This window comes from Cibotium barometz, chromosome 11, assembly GCF_041138505.1.
Source record: "Cibotium barometz isolate CiBa-2024 chromosome 11, ASM4113850v1, whole genome shotgun sequence".
Classification (NCBI taxonomy): Eukaryota; Viridiplantae; Streptophyta; class Polypodiopsida; order Cyatheales; family Cibotiaceae; genus Cibotium; species Cibotium barometz.
The window spans coordinates 49,136,376-49,161,897 of record NC_141056.1 but is presented as its reverse complement, the minus strand read 5'-3'; the positions used below and the strand labels follow the sequence as shown (position 1 = coordinate 49,161,897).

General features: G+C 49.0%; 2 protein-coding genes across 2 annotated transcripts in view; one reads left to right on the top strand and one right to left on the bottom strand.

Moving 5' to 3' along the window:
- Window positions 1-25,522, top strand: part of LOC147634278 (uncharacterized) — a 108,283-nt gene that overhangs the window by 58,758 nt on the left and 24,003 nt on the right. Inside the window, exons 8-10 of the mRNA XM_086805656.1 lie at window positions 14,106-14,192; window positions 14,505-14,658; window positions 15,068-15,127. Coding sequence (XP_086661782.1) covers window positions 14,106-14,192; window positions 14,505-14,658; window positions 15,068-15,127 — 301 coding nt within the window. The remainder of the gene's footprint in view (window positions 1-14,105; window positions 14,193-14,504; window positions 14,659-15,067; window positions 15,128-25,522) is intronic.
- Window positions 3,347-4,708, bottom strand: LOC147634279 (uncharacterized). Its single transcript, XM_086804602.1, has 3 exons — window positions 4,035-4,708; window positions 3,591-3,906; window positions 3,347-3,505 (listed from the first exon to the last, which is right to left on the bottom strand). The coding sequence occupies exons 1-3, from the start codon at window positions 4,706-4,708 to the stop codon at window positions 3,347-3,349; spliced, it is 1,149 nt and encodes a 382-aa protein (XP_086660728.1).

The following is a 25,522-nucleotide window of genomic DNA, read 5'->3' as shown; positions in this document are numbered from 1 at the left end:
AGGCTGGAGACAGAGTGACTCGAGATTTCTTTGAGGCGACAGGGCCTCGCTTCAGACGAGAGGGTCTCAGGCGTCTTCGGCAGGCTGATGGCCAGGTTGTGGTGGATCCCCCCAGGGTTCGGGCTATAGCCACAGATTTTTACAGGGATCTTCTCTCTGCTGAGCCAGCAGATGACAGGGTGAGAGAGGCTCGGGAGGCAGTCTGGAGCTTCACGAGACCGGTTGTGCCGGCCCATTTGCAGCACTCCCTTCTCTCCCCCTTCTCGGATACGGAACTGGAGGAGGCTCTTCAGGCATTACCTCAGGGCAAATGCCCAGGAGAGGACGGTCTTTCGGTGGCTTTCTTCCAGAGGTACTGGGGCCTCTTACATAGGGGCTTCAGATTGGCATTCCAGGAGATTATGGAGTCAGGAGTCATGCCGGACAGCATGGCAGAGGGGTTGATCCACTTGATCCCCAAAGAGGGAGGAGACAGACTGGAGATTAGACAGTGGAGACCGATCACCTTGCTAGGCACGGCCTACAAGGTCCTAGCTAAGGCGATCAGCAGGCGGCTTCAGCCTCACCTTCCGGACATCATCCACTCCACGCAGACAGGCTTCATCCAGGATAGGAGCATTCTGGATAACATTTTCTCTTTCTGGGAGGCTACGGTTCTGGCTAGATTTCGACAGGAGGATCTGGCAGTGCTCCTTCTCGACTTCGAGAAGGCATATGATCGGGTGGACTGGGCCTTCTTGGAAGGCACTATGGAGAGGATGGGCTTCCCCCCTCAGTGGATCCGTGGAGTCTCTGCACTCTACACATCGGCTCATAGCCAGGTGCTGATACAGGGCGTGCGCGGAGAGAGGTTCCAGCTCTCGCGCTCGGTGCGGCAGGGGTGCCCCTTGGCGCCCTTTCTTTTTCTTTTTGTGGCGGAGGCCATGAGCACTTTTTTGACGGCACAGGATACAGGTTTGCGGGGCCTCCAGCTTCCCATCCGCACCTCGGAGGAGCTCCTAGACTCGGAGTTTGCGGATGACACTGCTGTCTATCTTCAGGGAGGTGAGGAGAACCTCCGCTGCTTCGCCTTAGCCATGGACAGGTTTTGCAGAGCTTCGGGCGCCTTGATCAACTGGCACAAGTCGTGTGGGTTGTGGGTCAGCTCTATGCCCCCCCGACTTGGAGGCCAATTGACGGTTTTCAGTGGCTGCCCCCCGGCACTACAGTGCGTTATTTGGGATGCTATGTGGGCATTGACATATCTCCGGAGCAGCAAATAGCCCCCCTTCTTCTGAGCATTCGGAAGAAGCTTCTGTATTGGAGTACCGCTCGTTTATCTCTGGCTGGCCGAGTAGTTGTGGCCAACCAGGTTCTGCTTGCTACTATGTGGTACATCACTTCTTGCTGGGCCTTCTCTCGGGCGTGCATTGGCCAGGTGCAGAGGCTCATCAGGAACTTTCTTTGGTCCGGTGGGGACGGGCGGCCCACCAGGGCCAAGGTGGCATGGGCGGTGATCACTCAGCCGAGGGAGAGAGGCGGCCTGGGCATTGTTGATCCTATTTGCCAAAGCCGAGCATTGCTTGGCAAGTTGGTAGTTCGTGGCCTCCTGCCAGGCGCTGAGCCGTGGAAGGAGTTTCTTGTTTCCAGGATGCTCAGCCGCACCCCTTCTCTTAGCGGCCCCTGGACCCCCAGCATCAGGTGGATCTTTACAGAGCAGCGATCCAGAGGAGTGGGCCTTGGCTTCGAGGAGCGTTTTGCAGCTAGCCTTCTGAGGGCCTGGGCGCATCTGAGGCCGTCACTCTTCCAGACTCCCCCGGGCACCGATGAGGAGCGCCTGAGGCAGCCTTTGATCTGGAACCCCTTGATTCGTCTCCCCAGTGGCCATATGGTTGGATCGCGGTCTCACGTGTCGTGGGGCCCGCTGAGCTCTGGCCCAGCCCAGTCCCTAGACGACTGGATAGGTTTTCAGCAGCTGCCTCTAGAGGCTCAGGAGAGGAGACTCAGTGGGATGAGGGGCAGAGAGTTGATGAGACAGGACATTGAGGCGGCCATCCCCCGGGAGTGGCGGACCCCAGTACAAGACCCTCCACCTCCACAGTGGATGGGTGTCTTCACTCGGCATGAGATCCTTCTAGCGGTCTGCAGCACAGCGGAGAGAGTCGCCCCACTCACTTGCGAGGTGGGAGAGGGTGGCCAGCTTCAGAGGACACGACTAGATTTGGATGGGCTCCAGGGATGTATTCTTCAGAGGGTGCGGGTGGTCGGCTTTCATCAGAGACAGTGGCATGTAGACCCCTCACCGGCCTCGATAGGGGAGGACCCGTTCTTGGAGATTATGGGCTTGGGACAGCAGGCCTCTTATTCGCCTTCAGTGGGATCCAGGTGAGTGGTTTTGGCGAGATCCCTACTTGGCCCCTACCAGCCCAGGCATCCCCTTTTTTCAGTACACAGCGAGGCTGGGGCGGAGGATTCAGAGACACAGGATAGCGAGCACCCCGGCAGCGGCCGAGCATTGGCGGCGACAAGGGCTCTCCCCTGCCTTCTTAGGGACTTCTGGCAGCGCCTTTGGGCCAGCTTCCGGCCCCGGAAGGTGACGCTTTTTCTCTGGCTCACAGCGCATAGAGGACTGGCTGTGGGGGCTTGGCTAGCTTTCGGTAGTCACCCAGCGTCCTGCCCTCGGTGCGGCCATGCACAGGAGTCGCAGCGGCACTGCTTATGGGATTGCCCATAGGCACAGCAGGTTTGGCAGCGCGCTCTCAGGATGGTTTTTGCAGGCTCACCAGGTGAGATGCTGGTGACGTGGGGTGCGGTGGCTTGGGCCACGGACAGCGGCCCGGCCCTTGGATATGAGGACGTCCCTGGTAGTGCGACCATCCAGGTCTCTGACAGGGCGATGGCGGTGGTTCCGACGCCAGACTTCTCTTCGGCAGCCCCTCAGGAGGGGGTCGGGCACAGATGGGAGTTGATCAGCAGCATGACGGCTTGGCACATTTGGAGAGCCTGATGCAGGGAGGCCATTGACCGCCAGGCGACTCCACCGGCGGAGGTCATACAGGCCCTCTGGGTGGACATCATTCACACCTTGAGAGGTCACTGGGGGAAACTCCAGGGCGACTCGGATCGCATGAGAGGGCGCCGCAAGGCTTTCCTCCGCACTTGGCAGCCTGGCCCTTTCCTCACCGCGAGGGGCGAGGATGTCACTTGGCACTACAGGCCTCCAGTTTGGCTTTTCTCACCTCCCACATGTACTACTAGGTAGCCCCCCCCCAGAGAGCAGCCAGCCACGGGGGTGGAGCTCAGGAGTTCACTGTGTTTTTTATCCCTCCTTGCGAGATGAGCTTTGTAGCCTTATGGCGTTTTCTCATTAACTAATAGAAGGATTTTTTTTCCGGAAAAAAAAAAAAAGTTGGGCTGTAGTCAACTTGTTCCTCCTCTTCGTATGGTAGAGCGCCCATGTGCTCCAATTCCTCTCACAAGTTCCAGAGCTGCAATCTTGTGAGAGGACTCGAATGGCAAGACGTCTCTGTTCAAAGAGCAGATTTAGGATTAGTACATTATACAAATAAGGTGTCGCCGTTAAAGCTTAAGCGGAGGGGCTTCTTACTCACCAACGTAGGCACACCATGTCCATATTTCTCCCACCATGAGACCGGCTGAAGCTGCGTTTCTCGAAGTTTTGCAGTAGGTCTTGTGAAGTAGCCAGTGTTGTTGCGGAAAGCAAGGAGATCATCCTCTAAGCATCGCAACATCTGCAAATTGCCACCACACCATTTCTCCACATAGGTTTGGAAGTCATCGTTTAGCTCCTCACACTCAAGCTGATCCTCGCTACGCCATAGAGGATGCAACACATGAGCCACAGCATGGATTGGTCTATGAAACCAAACCCAACGGTTTTGCCAAATCTGCTTGATCTCCGCGATTCTACAAGTTACAAGTAACAAACAAAACCAAAGAAAGACTTTAAAGTTATAACTTAGAAAAGAGCCAAGACAAAAAGGCAATTTGGCAAAGGCTCATGAGCCATGAGTCATGAGCGAAGAAGTACGTACCTCTCTACAGATAGGTAGGCATTGTTGTCTAGTGCCTTCCCGATCCTATCCATGTACTCATAAATGAGGCCTAGTGTACTCCCCTCCATGTCCGTGATGCGCAAGACCGTGTAGATGAGATTTAAGGTCTTCACTAATGCCTCTGCCTCTTCCCACCATGCTTCATTGAGGATCTTGCGTCTAAAATCCACAAACTTTGGGGTCATACTCTTACCCGACTGGATCCATGCATCACAACTAATAGTGCGAATCAGATTTGGCCGCACACAAAGAAGCCGCTCAAGCACTATGAACATGTATGCAAACCTCGTAGTGGATGGCTTGAGAAGCTCCAAGGTACTATTAGCCCTGTACATGCTCAAAACCTTTGGTCTTTGTGTCACAAATTTGACAATGCTCCTCGCGGTGGCAAAGATTTCGCTGACCCAAAAAATTCTCCCCAAATCCTCAATCAATAAATCAAGACTATGGGAGGCACAAGGGGTCCACACAATTGTTGGGAATGCATCCTCCAACATACTCCCCATGGAGACACAATTGCTTCCATTATCCGTAATAACCTGCACAACATTTTGTGGGCCAATCTCCTCAATCACCTTCTTGATGTGTGTCCAAATAAAGCGACCTGTAACGGTGAGACCCGCAGCCGATGCATCAATGGCCTTGTAAAACATGGTGCCTTTGCAAGAGGAGATAAGCACATTATACACATTCCTCTTGCGTACATCTGACCATCCATCACATAAGATAGTGCAGCCATATTTCTTCCATGTTTCTTTCAAAAACTCAAGCTAGCCTTCTACGTTGAGTTTCTCCTTCTTTAATTCTCGTGTGCGGATTGTCTCAGCCGAGGGACCCTCCCACTCACAGCCAATGGGGCTAACGGCCCGCATGGTCTTCTTCCATTGTATGGTGCGAGCCACATTGAAAGAGATAGCACACCGTATAAACAAGCGCGTGACCTCCCTTGTTGCCTCCTTCATGGCTTGCTTTTGCAAGCCTGCTGTAATGCTTGCTCTTTGCAATGAACCCTTTGCAGGCACTTCCACACTAGGTAAAGGTGTCCTCTTTGCACTAGGGCCCTCACCCACACTCGAAGATACATCTGTCTGGCTCTCAACTCTAGTCCTCTTTGAAGAGGCCACTTGGCTCGAGGATGCTTCACCTGTTGCATGTGCTGCCATATGTTGCTCACCAACATCCAAACCAAGGCGTTGCTTTCTCCAACCCTCAAGTGATGCCAATACATCGGGCGGCACATTTTGACATAAAGCGACATCTCTGCCTGGGACATGCCCCAAATGGTCTTTTACCCGGGTCACTGAACCTGTTTTTTCATATCCACAAAAATTACATTTCCACTTGCGGGAACCCCCACCTCCGACATATCCATCCCCTTTTGTTGCATACTGCCAATAGGGATCTGTAGGCATAGTGAGACTTGAAGTTGAAAGCACTTACCCTCGAGAACACTTGCCCTTGAAGGCTTGGAAGTTGGGCTTGAGCCTTGGCCCTTGGAGCCTTGAAGAATGGGCTGCCCGGCAGCCACCTTTGAGATTGGAGAGCAGGCTGCCTGCAGAGTACAGGCCTTGGGGCCTTGTGGGGGGCACTGGGGGCAAAGGCTTGAGCCTAGGGCCTTGGCCTTGAGCCTTGGCCCTTTGTGGTGATAGGCGCAAGGTTCGAAGAAGCGCAGCGCCGCAGGAAAGGAGAGCGAAATGGAAAAAACACACGCCCCCCCCCCCCCCCCCGTTAAACCTGAAAAAAAATAATGCACGGAAACGGCGTTTCCGCCGGCTTGCCGTTTCCGGAAACGCCCGAACCGTTTCCAGGGGGCGGAAACGCCGTTTCGTGCTACTATGATGACAGCACCTTAAATGTGCTCTGTTCCCCTTCCAAAATACTGCACAACAGAACTGAGTGCTCACCAATGATGTACCAAATCTGTACCGGCAAGTACAGCAGCTGAAAATGAGCCTTTTCCTCACTCAAATCAATGTACAGCCTTGCCAAAACTTGTACAAAGTTGTACCAAATTTGTACCAGCAAGTACAGTAGCAATAAATGCTCTCCTGGCTGTCCAAATGAGTGAAAATCAGACCTTGACAGTCCCCACCACTGCATACAACAGTCCCGGACAGAAATTGAGCAAAAGCCCCTTGACTGCAAGTGGATTTCTGAGGGTTCAAGGCATAAAAGTCTTCCCTGCTGCTTTGCCAAGCTCAACACGCACAAAATCTTGAAAAGCCCCTTGATTCAAGATCAATTTCTGATCATGAATGGTACATTAATGCACATGAAGGCATCCAGAGTCTTCACAATGCTTCCCCCTGGCCACATATACATCCAATACATAAAAGCCCCTTGATTTACTGGAAAATTGAGTGCTTGACAGGCATCAACACATTGCCCAAAGCATCAAATGCCAGTGCCTGCATGCAAAACAACCTAATTGGCACAAAAGCCCTTTGATTTGCACTCAAATTTCTTGCAATTTAGCCCCGAATGTGAGATTGCTCACATCATACAGCATTTATGAATGCCCAATGGCACAATTACACCAAAAGCCCCAAATGTTAACACCCAATTTCCTGCAAATTGACGCGGAATGTGACCAATGTCACCTAATTGTTGCCAATTGTGCTCAAATCTGAGCCATTAGGACCTGTACCTGCTCAATTGATGATAATGGGGACATGTAAATCCCAAAATTGAAGCAAATACCTCTAAGAATTTCTGATTTCTGTTGCAGAAAAGGAGGGGGCGTCGTATTTGCCGACTCGTGTGCTGATGCTGTTGCTGTGCAGGTACGGATGCTGCTGATTGTCAGGCATGTGAAGTTGGCGTAGATAGGTGGGCAAGAACTGGTGCAGGTTGGCGTAGACAGGCAGTGCTGATTGGGGGGGGGGGGGCTGGCTATGAGCTGGCAGGTAGTGGCGAATCAGACCCACACACGGCAACACTCGTGGGCGGGGTATCCTGGCGATGGACGAGTCCAACGCTACTTGTGGCAAGAGACGTGCATCTATTGGACTTGACAACACAAAGGCGGATGAGGAGGAGTTGCGCTATCAAGGTCGGCGACGATGGAACGGAGCCTCTCCTGCACGGCGCCCGACTCCTCCAGCTGCGCGTGAAACTCCTTACGCGTACTCGTGAGGCGCCGCTGCCCTTCCTCCTCGCTCGCCAGCTTCTTGCTGCCGCCCGCTACCACGTGTTTTGCTCACGCTGCCCAAAGTCCAGCGCTGTCTTCAATGCTCACACGCACAAGCTGTCGAACTTCAGCCATGCCTGCTTGGACACACACTTGCAAGCTACCTGCCTGCGTTTCACCTGTAGCATCTCCAATGCTGGCGTTGACCTTGCGCTGGTTTGCCCTATTCTGCACACAGCAGCGATACACACATGTGCCTTAGCACCTACACAAGCTTCTGCCCAATAGCTCCTGCCCACATTGCAGCTTACGGTGACCTTGGCTCTGATACCAGTTGAAGGGAGAGAGTTAGGGTTTCATGTGGGAGACATACACAGAGAAGAAGGGGGAGAGAGAAATGAAATGATATATTAACGTCTTCAAAAGGCCAAAATGACCTATGAGACCAAAAAGGTTACAACAATTAGTGGATCTGATACAATGTCTGTGTAAGGAAAGCTAAAAACAACTAAACAACTAACTGAAACTGAAACAACTATGAGGAAAAATACGGTACTAGGAGCTCCTGATGGATAACATCTGGGAGGAAAACTCCAGCAACAAAGGTAAGCATCATACACATCACTATCCAAAGATGTCTCTCATCGGTCGATGGCGGATATCCTCAATGTCCTCCATGGTGAGTACTCTGACTGGACGTCAACTCACAGTATATAAGTGTGTGACTCCCCTATCACACATGTATATTTGCTCTAGTACACATAGTGCACTTAGGACATTAAAAGTACCAAGTGTACTATGTACTGTAAAACACATGGGGTTGTTTGGGAGCTGCTGAGACCGGGGCTCTCTCAGCGGCCTCCTTCTTGTGTTGAGGAGCGGGCCAGGCAGCCGCTCATCTGGAGCCCAGCGGTTCGTACAGAGCAGGGTCATATGCTGGGTTCTCGGCCTCGTCTAGCCTGGGGACCTTTAGCGGCAGGCTGAGCTCGTAGTTTTGGAGACTGGCAGGCTTTCTGCAGTCTACCAGAGGAGACCCAGGTGGAGAGGCTGAGTCACTTCAGAGGGGGGTTGATTATGAGGGATGATATTCAGGAGGCACTTACAGAGGAGTGGTTCACACCTCTCGAGCCAGTGGCCCCACGGTGGATGGGAGCCTTTACACAGTTGGAGATCCTGATTGCTGTCAGAGCTAGCACTGAGGATGGCAGATGCCTCTATTTTGAGATTCAGGATGAGGGCAGACTCCAGAGAGTGGAGGTGGAGTCGCCTTTGGTTGCAGAGTGCACCTTTCAGAGGATTCGGGTAGTGGCTGCCGCTTCTCGGAAGTGGCATATTGACCCCGACCCTGCTGATGTGCTCCCGGATTGGTGCATATGGGCATATGCAGCGCGCCCCTTGGCCCGGCTACAGTGGGACCCCGGGGAGTACGAGTGGCATGATCCTTATGCATCCCTTGAGGCCACAGAGATCACCTTTTTCCAGTATACTGTTCGGCTGGGACGGCATATTTTGACGGCGAGGAGGACGGTTTCTCCAGCGGCAGCGGGGCATTGGCGATTGCAGGGACTATCACAGGAGTTCCTGGAGGATTTCTGGGCTCGGCTCTGGGCTAGTCGACAGGCCCGCAGGATCTCGGCTTTTCAGTGGCTGGTCGCCCACAGGGGCTCAGCAGTTGGCACTTGGCTTGTTTACAGCGGTCTTCCGGCGGCCTGCGTCCGATGCGACCACCCTATGGAGACACAGAGACATTGCCTTTGGGACTGCCCTCAGGCACAGCAGATTTGGCTGCGGATGCTGCGTATTCTGGCCCCCCTCTCTCCAGAGGTATGTTTACGCGGGGTGCCGCTGCCTGGTCGACTTCGTCAGGGCCTGCTATGGGCTATGAGATGGAGCAGGGCAGTCAGGCCATCAGATTTATTAGGGGCCAGCCTCGCCTGGTTCCGGCAACCGGATTTCTCGTCCGCCAGCTGGACACAGGAGAGGGATTTACGATGGGAGCTCCTCAGCAGCCTCACCATCTGGTTCACCTGGAGGGCCCGGTGCTTTACGGCCTTTGAGGGGAGATTAGAGCTACCAGCAGAGACTGTTCGGGGGATTTGGCAGGAGTTGATCCCACACCCTGCGAGGACAGTACGACCGCATCCGGGGAGACTCGGATGAGGCGATCTTACGGCGCCAGGCCTTTCACACCCACTTGGCGCTGCGGCCCGTTCTCCACCCTACACCACGGGATCCCCCCGTTGGCACTACAGGCCACCTGTTTGGCTCTTCCCCCCCTATTGTATGATTTAGCCGCTCAGTTCTTTAGACTGATGCTTGTATTTTGCAGCACCTAGGGAGAGTCTCCCGGGCTGCCATGATGATTCACTGCTCTTCTCTCTCTTAGGAGCAGGAGAGATCTTTTGTAGCCCTACGGGCGTTTTTTACATAACTAATGAAAGGATCTTTTTCTCGGAAAAAAAAAAAAACACATGGGCTTGTACACACACCAAGGGTGGGCATAATGCCTTTACCCCAACAACAGGCTGCTGCTCCCTGAAGGCGCTGAAGCGAAGCAAGGCTGCGTCTCAGCTGATGCTCCCGCTCGCGAGTCTCTCCCAGTCGTGTCAAAGCTGCAGCGTGCAGAAAAGAGCTAAGGCTCGATGAGTCCCTAGGCACACTGGCCTGCTGCATCCCGGTCAGAGCACTAACTATCATGCCAGATCCTCTCAATGTCCTCAGCGAGACTAGGATCTGTAAGTACCCTCTCTGGGATCCTCGGACTGCAAGCTGGGCTCCCGTGTCTCTCCTCAAGTGTCAAAATAACTGGCGTATGGTCTGAAAATGAGTGCCAGCGAGAATGCCAAACGGAGCCCCCTCGCTCCCCTAACCAGTCGCCCACATAAAAGCGATCAATCCGTGATAGATTAGTCCCTCCCTGCCGGCGATCCGACCGAGAGAAAACTAAGACTGTCCTGAGAGCAGGAGAAGGCCCCATGCTGGCATGCATCAGTGGATCCTTAGTGACATGCAAAATCGCTCCAAGCTGCAAGCTCCGTGCCGTGCACTGAAACATGACTGCCTCCCACCCTATCGGCCGGGTCCTCAAGCATGTTGAAGTCTCCCCCGACACACCAATGTGCGGCCTCTGGCAATGCATCCGTACCTGGGTCCAGAACTCTGCTCTGGCACTAGCATGGTTGGGCGGCATAGACGTTGAGCACGCCCAAGAGCTCATCATGCATCCTCAGAATGACATACTGTGCTCTACCAGGCACAATGATCCCTCGATCCACAATGGCCTGCCGCCATACATCTGCAATGACCATGCATACTCCTCCCTGTCCACCCAAAGGGCCAAACCTGCAGACCAAAAGATGTCCCATCTACCAGGCATCACCGAAACAATATCTCCGGATCCTGCTCTCACCCAAGTGGTGCTCCTGCATTCCATCAAAATATCAATACTGCCACCAACCCAGGCATCTCTGAAGCTCCTGCCTTAAGCACCACGATAGCGTATATAATGTGGCTCCGCCAAGGCCTTGTACATTCCATGAGATGATCCTCATGGATGACCTGCTGAGGTGGATGCTGTCTCAGCCGTACGGCGGGCCTTCGCAAGCGGCTTGGATGGAGATAGTCCCCATCCGAGCGGCTACGAATCTGCCCACCCGGTGTGCTGCAAGAATCACGGATCAGGCGCCAGTGGCTGTGTCCCATGGCGACTGCCTCCCGCCTCAGACAGAGCAACCTCGTGTATGCCTACATATCCAGGGTCGCGTGCTAAGTCTGCACTATGCGAACGACCAAATGACGAATCCCTGAGGCATCCACACTCCCGAGATCCAAGAAAAATGAGCCAACTCCCATAGTCGGCCTATCACATCTGTCACCTCCAGATCGCTCACATGGTGAGAAAATTCAAACTGCCTGAGTCTTCAAAGTGCTAAGAAGCGAGCTCCAGAGTCCCACTCCCGGTCGCATGGGCCACAGAGAGGGGAACGAGAAGGCCACCGCTGAATCAAGTGCCTCCTCCCCGCGGGCCGGAGGTATCACTACATGAACTCTGATGGGTGCTGGCTCATGGGGGACCCTCTGCTCCAAAAGCCGTGTGAAGGAGTAATCAAAAGCCTCCGAGCGCTGTCTAGTGCCGAGGCGACTCAGCCGACTACGGATAGATGATATCCGTGAAGCCCGAATCGGCATGGTAAGTCTCCTCTGCGGTGCTCAGAGCCCTCCGGACTGTAGGTGAACGCCAGGGGACTGCCAGGGCCTCCCGGGGAGCTGGAGGGCGGGGCGGGGGGGGGGGGGGAGGAGGGGGGGCGAGGGGGGTGGAGAAGGAGCCGCTACCGAAACCGGAGCGGGGACGGGAGGACGCGAAGGTGGAAGCGAGGCGGTAGGGGGGGTGAAGGAGGGGGTGCTGGCATCTCCTGGTCCTCAGTCGTCGCAGGGGTCTCCTCCTGGAAGGGAGCAAAGCTGTTCCTCACGGGAACCCAGTGATGCTGAGACTGTGGCTACTGCTGCATCGGTCTCTGGGCGTGCTGCTGTGGCTGTCTCCCTCGACGGCACCCCTGTCCAGGCTGCCACTCCGAGGTATCTGTGGCCTGAGCAGGTGTCCCGGAGGCTGCCTGCCGAGCCGCATCTGTGGGCGGGCCATCAGGGGCCTGCTGCTGCGGTGAAGGTCGGGGTCTCCTGCGAGGGCAGGCCTTGGCCAGATGGCCGACCTGCCTGGAAATAAAGCACTGGTTCGGGAGCCCCGAGAACTCCACTCTTCTGTATATCCATCCCCCCCCTATCCTAGGTAGCTGAATGACCTTCGGAAGGGAGGAGATGTCAGAAACCAAAACTCTGACCGAAGGTAGCCCAGCTGCTCTGGCCACCACTGAAGTTGTTGTGGGGCCAGTCTCTAGCACCGAACCCACCAATGCTTCTAGCCTAGAAAGAGCGGAAGGTACTCACGGCGGAGTCTAGGGAAGCAAACTGTAACATGGAAAAGGCGCTCCTCCTGCTCGGCCGCTGCTGGGTCAAAGCCCATGATGCCAAGGTATGAAGAATGCCCGAGCACCCCTGATGTCAAGGGGACTCATGGCTAGGACCTTGGCCACGCTCTGGCTGTCTCGAACTCGATCTGGTAGTGTCCACGGCTGAGTAGCTGAACGTCCAGGATCTTGCCCACATCTGCAAGAAGGCGGGCCTGGAGAAGATCCCGGATCTTCCCCTCTGCTGGGGCGAGTGCCGACTATACGGCAGATGGTGGAATGTGCCTGGAGGCATTCCACCTCTGCGGCGAGGCTCGCTTCCTCTTCTGGTGAAAGAGAAAGCCTGATGGGGGTATCCTTAGAGGCGGGCGAGGGGGCTGCGGGAGAGTCCCTTTGAGGTGGGGTGGGAGGAGCCTCCATCAGTGTCTGAAGCTATGTCGAAGGCGGAGCGAATGCGAAGAGTCCTGCAAGAACCGAGCTGCACACAAAGGACGGAGGGGGAAGGCGGAAGGCAAAAGAAAACCCCAGGGGACGGAAAAATCAGAAAAAAGAAGGAAAAAGGGGGGGTAAGGTGGCGAAGACAAAAAAGGCCCCTAGGGGGGAGGCGGAAGCAGCGCGAAAAGGGGGGGCGGGGGGGAAGATAGGCGACGGCGGCGAAAGGGGGGCGGGGCGCTAAAGAAGGACGGGAGGGCGCGAAGGAGAGGAGCAGGAGCAGGGGACGGCGGGCGCTACAGCGCTGGGGCACGCAGGACAGTCAGGCGGGGGAGGGGGGCAAACGCGAGGGCAGGCGGGGAGGGGGAGCAAACGCGAGGGCGGGAATGGGGGGAGGGCGTGCAGTCAGCGCGAGGCGGGGGGGGGAGCGTGAGCTTCAGCGAGCCGTTGCCAGTCTCTCTCAGTTGATATCGTGTTAATTCTTTCTATCTTTAGTAGTGCATATGCCCTTTCAACTACCTTTTTGTTGTAATAAATTCTTTCTATGTGCTAGGCTTCATTATGGCTGAGTGTGCCATTCATCTCCGGAGCTTTGACAAAAACTCAGTACATAGACCTTTGTATGAATGCATGCTTTTATGTGTGTGTGTGTGCGTGTGCGTGGGGTGTGTGTGTGTGTGTGGGAGCATATATTGATACCAAGTTCTACACCCACTATTGGGCAGTGATGATGTTAGTGGGGATGTCATAGTATCTAGTCCATACTATGCATGATGGGAGTTGACGGTTTATTGTCTTGTGGATGACTACCATGAGGTTATAACTTGCACTTTCTTATAAGGTGAATTGGGGCATGTTCTTGAATTCATCTAGGTATATGTTTATGCTGTATCAGCGGACATGCAAATTTCACTACATTTCGTAAGCGTTTCGCAGCTGTGAAATGTGTTTCATATGTGCCCAAGCCCTATGCACTTGATGGTGCAACTTGCATCTATGATGTATCATTGTTGTATGATATTTGCATCATGATTTTAGCATGTTTTTATAGCTTTCTATGAGTTGCTTATTAGGGCAACTTAAATTTAATTGTATATACATGATATTTAGGGGTCAGAATCCTAGCCCCCCCCCCCCCCCCCCCCCCCCCCCCCTTCTTTCGTGTGAAACGTTTGCAAAAGGTATGAAACGTTTTTGAAACGCCTGACTACTATGTATTGAGAGAGAGTGTTGGTTTGTTTGTCTAGACTTTAAAGTTATTCTCATTAATGGTTATTTAATCACAAGATTAGGGCTCATTAATCCACTGCATTACAGAAGGGGTTTCATTTTTAGTTTTTGTAAGGGAGAAAGAGAGGTGCTCTTCAGGTCCTAGCAAAGAAGGAAATTGAGCAAGCATGACTAATTATTTCTAGTTTTAGAGCTAAGGTATTTGTGTTTGTTATGAAGTTGGAGAGTAACTTTTGAAACTATGCAATTTGTTTGAAGTGGTAAACTGAATTTTCCCTTCACTTTTGTTTTTGGAAGATCTGCAGACCATTGGTTTCAAGAGCTGAAGCAAAAGGGAATCCGCTTGAATGGAATCGCCTTCAACTCCATAATTCACGCTCATTGGTAAGTGATAGGAAGACTGTGTGGATGTGGTGAATTAAGATTGCCTACTTTTGCTTTATATGAAGGCATATGGAATTCAAGTCAATAGGATATTGCTTTCTGAAATTGTTGTGGCTTCTGTGACATGGGTGTCCTGCTGATTTTATATTTTCAAGGACATGCCCATCTTTTGGTAAAGTAAGGAATGTTTTTCCATATCTAGAGGGGCTTTACTTTTTAAGGAAACATTTTTGGAATTTGTTTGGACTAAATGCTTTTCAAGGCTTGCTGTGTAACACATGAAGAAGTGGTTTTTGATTGAATTTTTATCAGCAAAGTGGGCAACATGAAGAAAGCTGAAGCCTTGCTGGCTCAAATGGAGAATGAGGGGATCGAGTTGAGAGTGGAAACGTTTGAGACAATGCTTGATGGATATGCTAGCATCCTTGACGAGTCTAAATGCCTGCATTTCTTTGAAAAACTGAAGGTAAAGGCTTTCATTCGCATAAGTTGCTCAACGACTTCTTGTGGAACTTGTGGATTGTCAAGAAATGTAGCAAAGAACTTTTGGTTTTACAGTCATCACTTCTACTCAATAAAAGATGTCTCACCCACCCATCCTGTCATGTGCAGGGGATTTCTCCCCCTGTCCCCTCCTGTCCAGTCCCTGCTCATCCAATGGGCGGGGGAGGTGTGTGTAAAGCTGCTTAATATTTTGGAGCTTTATTTTTGTTTAAGGATGTACCATATCAAAAGACTAGCATCACGGCATTGTAGTTACAGAGGTGTAGCAAAACTTTAGAGATTGATTGCCTCTCTTTTTTGGGGTCTTTGTCTATTTACGAATGTGTATTCGGCTCATTCTTATATTTTTTTTTTGGCCTTATTCGAACCAGGAAGCTGGATTAAAGCCAACTATGTATGGCTTTGGGTCTTTGATCAATTTGTACACTAAGGTATGCCTTATTGTAATTACTATTAGTCTCTCACAATTTGTTTGGCAGTTGAGACTAATAAGATTTGGTTTCTTTGATTCTTTGTGAGATGTAAGACAAGGTAGACGTGACTTGGTTTGAGATTTTTTGTTGGACCTGTTTTTTCAATTAAAAAGAATCTGGAAAACCTGTATGGTTTTAATTCCAACTTGCTTGAATTTCACTTTTCAATGAAACAACATCACTTGTGGCCATGGCTGAGGGTAAAAGGTAGAGTTAAATTAGAATTGAAAGCAGGGTGAACTTGTAATGTGTCTACATAAAGAAGCTAATCTTGAATGAGAGGAACACGGAGAAATAAAAATATTGGGCTCCTCATCTGTTGAAGTGACAGTCATAGTCAGAAGAAACGTCTTGTCTGTTTTGTTGTTTTGAAAAAGTTTTTCTTTTGATTAATCCTGAAAGTACTCCTCATCCATCCACTTAGCATCCATTGCTGAGTAATTCAGAAGGTATCTAGCGTACTAACTTGCCTCCTGGAACTTTCTGCTCCTTATGAAAAACAATTTGCTCTGGCTGCAATACCTCCTCAAGCTCATCCACTTCTGGTGGATCTTCCACAATGGGCTTTCAGGAGGCACCCCACATAAGGCCTCAACAACTCAGAAGCATTGTGAATTTTCCAATGGTTGGGTATAATAATCCTGAAAGCCACATCATTGATCTTCTGGAAGATCTGAAAAGGTCCATAGTACCCAATCACTCTCTTTGAAAATCCACCTTTTGCCTATGTTTGTTTGCAGTCTTCTTATGCTTAGCCTGAGATCTCTCTTCAGAGCAGACCCAGGCATGTTCTTGAGGGAGCTGTGGACACCCCCTTCATTGATGTATACCATTTTATACCCCCAGTATGGTATATGATGGAGCTAGCTAGGTTGCATATCATGATTGTATACTCCATGCATATAGCTTTGCATTCTCCTAGTAGTAGAGCTCCATCCCCTCCCCCACTCATTGTACTTATTGCACACCCAGATTCCGCTTTTTAGTTCAGTACTTTTTCATTTTGTTGGGATGACAAAGGATACCCCACACAGGTACACTGATTTGTCTCATAGGCCGAGTTCGGTCTTTTGGAAGACGTTAATAAAATCTTTCTTTCTGTCTTTCTTTCTTTCTTTCTATGCTATCCGAACTTGTGCAAAAGCAATTTCCAAGTCCTTGACATATTGATCTAGTGCAAGGATCGCATCCTTAGTTCTCAAAATAGGTGAAAGTACCACCTTGCCATAAATAACCTCAAAGGGCGCTTTTTCTGTAGAACTATGCACTGTATAGCTCTATGCAAACTCAATCAAAGGCAAATACTTTTCCAAGATGCTTTCTGCTCAGAAACATAACACTTGAGTAAAGCAAGTACTCTTAGGTTAGCAATTTCACTTTGTCCATCCGTCTGTGGATGATAAGCTGAAGAAATATTCAGCTTCGTTCTCATGTTATCAAATAAAGCCCTCCAAAAGAGACTCATGGTCTTGGGATCTGTGTTCCCCACAATCAATTTGGGCATACCATGATAGTTGAACACTTGTGTCAAGAATAATCTAGCCATATGCTCTGGCTTTATGTTCTTCTTCACGGGAATAAAATGTGCTGCTTGCTAAATTTGTCAACCACAGTTCAAATAGCATCATTCCCAAAAGCAGACTTTGGTAAATCCATGATAAAATCCATGGCAATGCTTTTCCAAGGCTCATTAGGAATTGGTAAAGGATGAAGCAATCCAGGTGGTTTTTGCCTATCAAACTTAACTTTTTGACAAACCAAACATTTCCTTACATAATCCTCAATTGCAAAGCTATGGCCAAAAGAAATATCGCTCCAAAGCCTGTGTAGTAGGCAAGGTACCTCTATGTCATGTATGAGGAGGAGCATGTGATTCTTCCGTAACCTTTTGTCGAAGATCTTTGACTACACATGCGATTCTGCATATACAAATATCCGTCTTGAATTGAATAACAACAGTACCCTCTTGGAAATCAGTCCATATCCGCTCAAAATCTTCATCCAAAGAATATATCTCTAGCATTGTAGATAGATTCTGATAATAGGCTGTAGTAATAGCACTAACTTTGGGCCTTGTGGACAAGGCATCTTCCACAACATTCTGCATACCCAGAGTATGTAAAATCTGAAAAATGAAACATGGACAAGAAATTTGCGCATCTCATGGTGCTTATCTGAAAACTTTGTCTGAACTTTGTCTGAGTGTGAAAATACCCGAGACTCTGATGGTCTATGTTGACCCTAAATTCAGCCCCTAGAAGATAATGCTTCAAAATGGTCAAGGCATGAATCACAACCAATAACTCCTCCTCATAAACCTGCAAATGAAGGTTTGCACACTACAAATGACGGCTCTCAAAAGCCACTGCATGTCCCTCTTGATTGAGGACAGTCCCTATGCAATCCCCATATGCATCACATTCCACTACAAAAGGCTTATGTAAATTTGGTACAGTGTGAACTATCATAATAGCATCCTTTAATTTATGAAAGGCATCCTTCTCAAGTTGAGTCCATGTGAACAGTATCTTCTTCTTCGTAAGATCATGAAGTGGAGAATCAAGAGAAGCAAAGTGTCGTATGAATCTTCTGTAATAAGAACAGAGCCCAAGAAAACTCCTTACCTCATGAGGTCCACTCGGGCCAATCCTTGATGACTTGGATCTTCAGTGGATGCATGCACACACCATCTTTTGAAACAATATGCCCCAAATAGTGAATTTCTGTTAAGAAGAATTCACTTTTCTTACCATTAACGTAAAGCTTGTGCTTCGGAAGTTCTCCAAACACAATAGCCAAGTGCTCCATGTGCTTGGCCTCGTTCCTGGAAAATACAATAATATCATCAAAGAAAGTTCTAGTGAATTTCCAATGTGGTTTGAAAATCCTGTCCCGACCATGAATAAATATTGGCCTCAAGGCACAAGCACCTGGCACCTGTACAGGCCATGAATCTAGGGCCCAGGCTCCCAGCATATAGTGTCTGTACAGACCACAGATTCCAAAAATAGTCTTGTCATGCCTTTGGCCTCCAAGTGGCATATGCTACCACAAGATCCATACACATGTCCAAGATTAACATAAGAAGCTCCACAAAATTAGGGATTGGTGACGCTCTAGCTTCTTCCCTGAGCCATCCTTGAGTGTCTTTTTCTACTTTATGAAACCCTGTAGGTGGTTGTCCTCCCTTTTCTGTTCATGGACAGCCTTGAGATTTGCTTTATAGGTGCTGAATTCTTGTTTTTGGTGGAGTGCCTTTGACATGCAATTCTTCGGAAACTGGAGCTGAACTAATGAACTCTTGTAAAGTGCGGTTCGGATACAGCTTCAAACTCTTCTGAATAATCCTTTGTAATCCCGATTCAAACTTCTACATCTCCTCTTCTTCGGATATCTTCATGAAAGGTGTGACTTTCAACAAAATTCTCCAAAACTTAGCAACATAGGATGAGACACTCTCATCCTCACTTTGGGACAGCCAATCCCACTCTTTGTGCACCTCTTTTGCAAAATCTGGAGGCAAAAATTGTTCAAAGAATTGTGCTTTAAAGTCCTTCCAAGAAAGCGTTGACGTACCATCTAGAAGTTTGGACATCCACCAATCACTAGCCGTATCCTTCAAGTGCATTCCCAACATGTTTGAGCTTAGATTTCTTAGAAAAGTCTTCAGTGCAAAAAGCAATCACAAATTGTCGAATAAAAGCAAGTGCTTTTGCATTATCCATCTTTCCATGAAAGTTTTCAAACTTTACATCTTATCTCCTGATTTGAATTCTCTTGGCTTCTTCCTTTGAGGAAAACTCACCCGAACCTTACTCTGAGAAATAATAGATCATCCATGGTTCTCTTACCATGATCTCGAGAAACACTCAAATATCTATGATAGCCATCGTGGCGACAAGTATGCGAAGTAACTTCCTAAGACTCTCCTGCACCCACACGTGTACCTACATAAGAAACTTTCCTTGTATGAGTATCATGTGTTACTTCCTTCTTTTTTTCACGAGAAAAAGATCCTTCTATTAGTTACAAAAAAATAGCCACAAAGGGCTATACACAAACGCGTCGGCTGGCCGCTCTATGAGGAGAAAGCTATCTCATGGGGGGGGGGGGGGGGGGGGGGCAGGCAACCACACCTGTGGTTTGTAATGCCAAGTAGGGTCACCACCTCTATTAATGAGAAACGGGCCAAGCTCCGCCAAAACCTCAAGAAAGCTTCCCGCCGCTTCCACATGCTGTCGGATCCACCTTGCAACTTCCCCCACTGGCCGTGGAGGGTATGGAAGATATCGAGCCAAATGCTCCTGATAGACTTTGTTGGCGGAGAGTGGGTGCCCTCAATGGCTTCGCTGCATCGAGCCCGCCATGTATGCCAGGCTGCAATGTTGCTGCAAATCTCCCATCTCTGGCATTAACCTAGTCGCTAGTGGTCTGTAGGTGGGGCAGTGACTGGTACTGCTGAAATGCAGTGGTGAGAGACTTGAAGAGCTAGCTCTCCACCATCCTCTCTGTAAGCCCTGACCACCCTAGCCTTTGTGGCCCAAGTGATGGTGCCCCATGTGATGATGGCCCTGTCCATAGTGAAGATGTGGAGAATCCGCCGCCAAACCTGCTGTGCCTTCGAGCAATCCAAAGACAATGTCGCTGAGACTCCAAGGGGTGGCTACAGCTCAGGCAAGCAGTTGGCTGACCTCCAACTGCCAACCAAGTGCCGACCGCCAAGCTTCCGTGTGCCAACAACCAAAGAAAGAGGGTGATCTCTCTAGGCCAAAAACTGTCCCAGAGCCTCTTCCAAAAACCTAAGAGGAAACGCTGTGAGAGGCCCTGTGCTGCTTGCTAGTGAGCTGCTGCTGCTAGGGTGCCATCAACCTCTGGTATCTGGATCCTGCGGCCTAGCCGCATTGTGTATACAAAGAAAGGGCATCTAGAGTCTCCTCCCGATTAGCAGGGTCATGCCAAGTCCACTCCCTCGGGTCCCACTAAAGGCACGTGAGAGGTCGGCACTCCCATATTCGTAGTTGCCAGAATCTCTCCCTAGTCATCTTGGCCGGTGTTGGGTCTATGTGTCACTCCCGTGCCTGAAATGCAATCACCCTCACTGAAATCCTCTAAGGGGAGCTCGAATCTCTCTAACCTGCCATCATGTGATCCAATAGAAAAGATGAGCAGACCACTACCCTCATCCGCAGGATGGACAACCACAAGAATATCATGCCTGGTAAACACGCTGAGCCATACGGGGGAAGTCGGGTCTGGGATAGGAGTCAACCACTACTACGAAATAGCGGAGTCGATGTCAATGCTGAGCCTGTCTCTATCCCGGATCCCTCTCACTTCTCTCTCCTGCACCTCTTGGGGTAACTGCCTATGTGCGATCCAGTCTCCAAGGGACCTGGCAGGTCTTGTGCTCAATGCTCCCCATGATACATGAGGCCGGGCCCCCAACATGTGGCCACTAGGTAAACGAATCAGGGGGTTATCAAAGGCTGCCGAAGCCGCTCCTTTGAGGCTACTGGAGCAATCTATGCTACTGGAGCAATCTATCTAAGGGACGGCCTGAGGTGATCCCAAGCTCAAAGTAAACTGGCTGCAAATCTGTCTCAAAAGCTGGACTAAAACCGCGGGCCCCCATCTCTAAGATCCATCTGGTACTTTGCGGCCAAGGGTCCCCTACACTCGGGCTGCGGGCTGAAATCTGGGCCAAGAGGAAGTCCTTCCAAGGCTAACCACCGAGAAGGAGACCTCTAACAATTAGCTTGCCCAGCAGAGGATGATGCCAAGCCCCCCTCTACGTCGTGGCTAAATAATTACCCTCCTTGCCACCTTGGCCCAGGCAAGCCTCCCGTCTGCCGGCCCATAAGAAGTTCTGGATCAGCCGCTGTACTTGGCCAATACATGCTTGAGAGAAGCCCAACATGAAGTGATATACCACATGGTGGCAACAAGAACCTCATTTGCCACCACCACTCTACCTGCTAAGGAGAGCCTCACGGAACTCCGTATAAAAGCTTCTTCCGAGTACTCAGAAGAAGAGGGGTAGGTTGCTGCACAAGAGAGATATTAATGCCCAAGTACGCAAAAACGCTCCTTTCCACTACTTTCTTAATTTGTACATGAGATACAAGTCCTTCCGCATACCTGGCCAAAAGAAATAGCGCTCAGTTATGTGCGTAGTAGGCATTATGCCTCTATGACCAGCATATGGAGGAGCATGGCACTCATTCAAAAACTTTTGCTCATGTCAGGCACCATACATAGACAATTATCTTTCATGAGATAACCCTCTTTGATCACACATGAGGCATGTGCATGACTAGCCATCAAATCAGTCCAAATAGTGACAAAATCAGCATTTGTATGATACAAATCACACATGGTAGACAAGTCTCCATGAGAGGCAACCGAGATAGCTGCTACATACAGCTTTTGTGACAATGCATCTGCCACTACATTCTTCTTTCTTGGGGTGTGCAAGATCAACGAGGGAGGGAACGAGACTCAAAAAATACTTTTTTTGAAAGTTTTTCTACTCTACACTTACTCTACTTTGGAAGTACATCAAAATGAGCACAAATTTACACTAAAATTATAAGCTTTTGAGTCATATTAACAAAATATGCCGATCAAAGAGTGAAGTTGTTGACGGTTGATTGTATTAATAATTAAGTAGATACAAAATGAGTCGTGACTCAAGAGTGAGGACTAAGACTATGGACTCTTCTTCTTGAATTTTCTCTTTGCCACACAGGATGGCTGTCCCACATGTTCTTCTTTCCTAATGTGCACCACATGAGTTTGCTCATCTTGTAAAGCATTGGAAGCATGCATTTCTTTGTTCCTGCCTCTTGTGTTAGCATCTCCAACATTCAGTGTATGGCTGTCCATAGTGTTCTAAGTGTAGAGATAGCTAGTGTTCGTGGTGATCATCTTTCACGATAGAAGTGAAAGAGAACCGTATGCTTTGATACCAATGTAACTTGGTTGAACCCAATGCTAATTAATACACTTAAATACACCAAGATTTAATGGACAACATGCTCAATACAAAAAGTAATTTGTTGAATTGACAAGAGAGGCACAATGAGCGGGAACGGCCGGCCCCTTCCTTAAATAAAGTTTATTGATCTTGGAAGAATCAAGTACATAGTGTCATGGGCATTTCTGACCAAATTTTCATACCAATGCATATGAATACAGTATTGCAAACAATGTGATTGTCAGTGTAGACTTGCAACTCACACTACCCTCTCAAGTGCCAATGTTCCCTACGGTCTGCTCTGTATTGTTCCACCAACACATGGTAGCAACAACCTGCAAGAGAGCACGTAGGAGAAGAGAACACTACACAAGGTATGTGAAAATGGAGTCCTGCTCTTCCCTCTTGCTACTTGCTTCCATATTTTAGCATCAAAGCTTACCAATTGCAAGTAGAGTCGATGATAGCGGAAGTCTCTGCGATGTAAGCGTTTGGAGTGTTGAAATCTTCAATCTGTTGCGATCCTTCGCGACAAAAGTCTTCAAGAAGATGAAGGGAACCTTGGGAAAGCTTCCCTTGTGGTTCAACTTGAGAAAGGAAAGCTGAAATTAGGGTTTTCAACAAAAAAGACAAGAGATTATAGCAAAAATAAGAGCTGTTTTGCTGAATTTCAGTTGTTGGGAGTGTGTGAGAGAGTGAACACTACCTGGAAACACTCTTGGAATCTTGGAAAACACACTAGCAAGCTTGGATATGGAGTTGGGAAGGAGAAAGTGCAGAAAATACAGCCAAAGAGGCATCATGAAGGGTGCACCTACCTCTAGAGAGAGAGGGAAGAGAGATATGGTGAGTTGTCCACTCTAGGTGTCAAGTAGAGAGGACAAGTGCCTTGTGGTGCAAGCTAGAATGCACACATGGTTTGTTGCTCCCTTTGTACAAAGGGGATAAGGTCTGGGCGGTGGGCATTGGGTTTTGTCCAGCTCAGACATCAGTGTGTGCGAACACAAGGCTGGTCATAACTTATAAGTGAGTTTTGGTTACCCAAAACTCAATGAAGTGTTTAGACACTCACTTATAAATTAATGCTAATTCCTAAGGCTAGTTTTATGACCAATACTTACTACCTTTCACATGCCACATAACCATCTCAGTAGACAGTTCACACGCAGGGTTCACGGATGGGCGTCCCCTTCCTTGGAACTACACTTTGGTCAAGCAAGCATGAAAACAACATGCAACTTCAATTGCATGCAAGCACATAAAGATGCTATGCAATGCAGCATTGGTACGGACAATCTCCGTTCATGAGACTATACCAAAATAGACGTGCTCTAGGCAAGTACACAAGGTACCAAACCCAATGGAACACCAATCGTCCAAGCATTTCCGGGCATGTACACAGGCACAAGTCCCAGCAAAAAGCCAAGTCCACAGTATCACATGAGTGGTGTCGATCCTCGGCATATGCAACTGCCATGGACGCCAGTCCAATGCACATACATAATAAGAAAGCATGGGTGGATCAATTGGCTGGCCAAATGGTGACATCTTCTTCAAGTAATTCACCAGACTAGGGCTTCAGATCGTCCTTTATTAGAGTGATGGCACCCCCAGTTCCCCCCACCATTGGCAGGCTTAGGGAATCCCCACCACCTACCTAGAGGATTTATGGCAGCACCTCTGGCGTGTTCCGCCCCCGCAAGGTTTCATACTTCTTATAGTTGCTGGCTCATTGGGCCTTGTGATGTGCACCTTGCTGCGCCCTGTGGGGACACTTGGAGATCTTGGTAGGGGACTCAGAGCGCATGTAGAGACAATGGGCTGCTTTCTTCTGCGCGTAGAGCACCAGTCCCTTCTTCACCAAAAAGGAGGGCTGAGTTATGTGGCATTACATACCATTTCTTGTTCATCTCTTATCCAATCTGTGTGTTTTCCTCACTGCTTTATACCCAGAGCAGTCTCGAGTATTCATGACAGTTCCTAGCAACAATAGAGAAGTCTTCAATTGTTTGGACCTGTAGACACAAGTCCCTGCTGATCTGACCACAGGTTTTGTGCCCCCCCCAGCCCCCCCCCCCCCCCCCCCCCCCCCCCCCTCTTCTTCTTCCCCCTTTGATGTATTCTTTCTTTGAGAGTGGCTAGCCATGGAGGGAGCTCCCCCTTCATTTTTTCTGTTTTCTTAGTATTGTAGTCAGTGTGTTGTATCACGCCTCTTGACAGACTTTCTTCTAACTGATAGAAGAATCTATTCTTGGGAAGAAGAAGTTGTGTTATAGGAAAGCACTCCTAGTTCGCTTGAGGTGTGCAAAGCTTGAGAGACATAGGCTTACAAGCTTTTGGAAGAGAACATTAATGGTCAAAATAGCTGAAACTTTCTGCCTTGAGAGAAATGGGCCTCTTGGGAAGCATTTTGTCCATTTTAAAATGTTCTACAGCTATTGAACAGGTTTTCACATGACTGGTTATGATAGAAGGCCAGACAAAAGAACACCAGATTAAATCCTACAGACAACCTTCATTTAAAGTCCAAATAGCTTTCTTAACCAAGCAGCTTATCAAAGGCCAGCTGCTATAGACATACATGAGTGATGGAGGTTATCCCCGAAGGTCAGTTTGATGTACTTTGCACAGCAGAAAGAGCTGTTCTGTTTACTGGTAGATGCCTTTCGATATTTTTGATCTCTGACTATGCTAAGTGTAAGCATAATTGCAATCATGCTGATCATATTTCAAACATTTGGAATCATAACAAGTTAAAAAACTTTTGAAATTTCCGGGCCTGCCAATCATTCTTTGATTATCATGTCTACCATTTTAATGCATGTAGAACTCCTTCCTTGAATAAAATGTGGTTCCCAAACATGTTAAGAAGAGAGCACTAGCCAGCATTGTTTCTTGATCAATTATTCCCTATTCCCAATGCTGTACATTTAATATGGTTAAACATTTCAACCCTTCAAAAACATACCATAGAAGAGCATATAACATATAAGAGTATCATATGAACCTTTTTTTCAAACTTCCGCAAATTTTGGATCAGAAATCATACAAATATGTTTACAACTATGAGTGTAAGTGCATCTGTTTTCTTAAAAACAAGGTAAAAACACAAAAATTTACGCTGTCCAACGAGAAGGTTATCATGTGATTATGATTGGGATCAAGGGCAAGATAGAAGAACACCAGATTGAGTCCTGTATACAATGTTTATCAAAGTCCAATAACTTTCTTATGGAGCTTCTTATCAAAGGCTATTGACATGCATTACTGAAGGAGGTTATCCAGTAAGGTCAGTTTGATGTGATTTGCACAACAGGGCTCGAGTAAAAGAGCTGCTCTCTTACTGGAGGGTGCCTTTAGGTATTTTAAATCTCTGA

What these genes read in the sequence shown, in the direction of transcription:
- LOC147634279 (XM_086804602.1), bottom strand. Translation starts at nt 4,708, where the DNA reads ATGTTTTACAAGGCCATTGATGCATCGGCTGCGGGTCTCACCGTTACA. An exon ending in GCCTACCTATCTGTAGAGAG is followed by an intron (nt 3,907 to 4,034) that starts GTACGTACTTCT and finishes TGTAACTTGTAG; the next exon opens with AATCGCGGAGATCAAGCAGA. An exon ending in GACATGGTGTGCCTACGTTG is followed by an intron (nt 3,506 to 3,590) that starts GTGAGTAAGAAG and finishes CTCTTTGAACAG; the next exon opens with AGACGTCTTGCCATTCGAGT.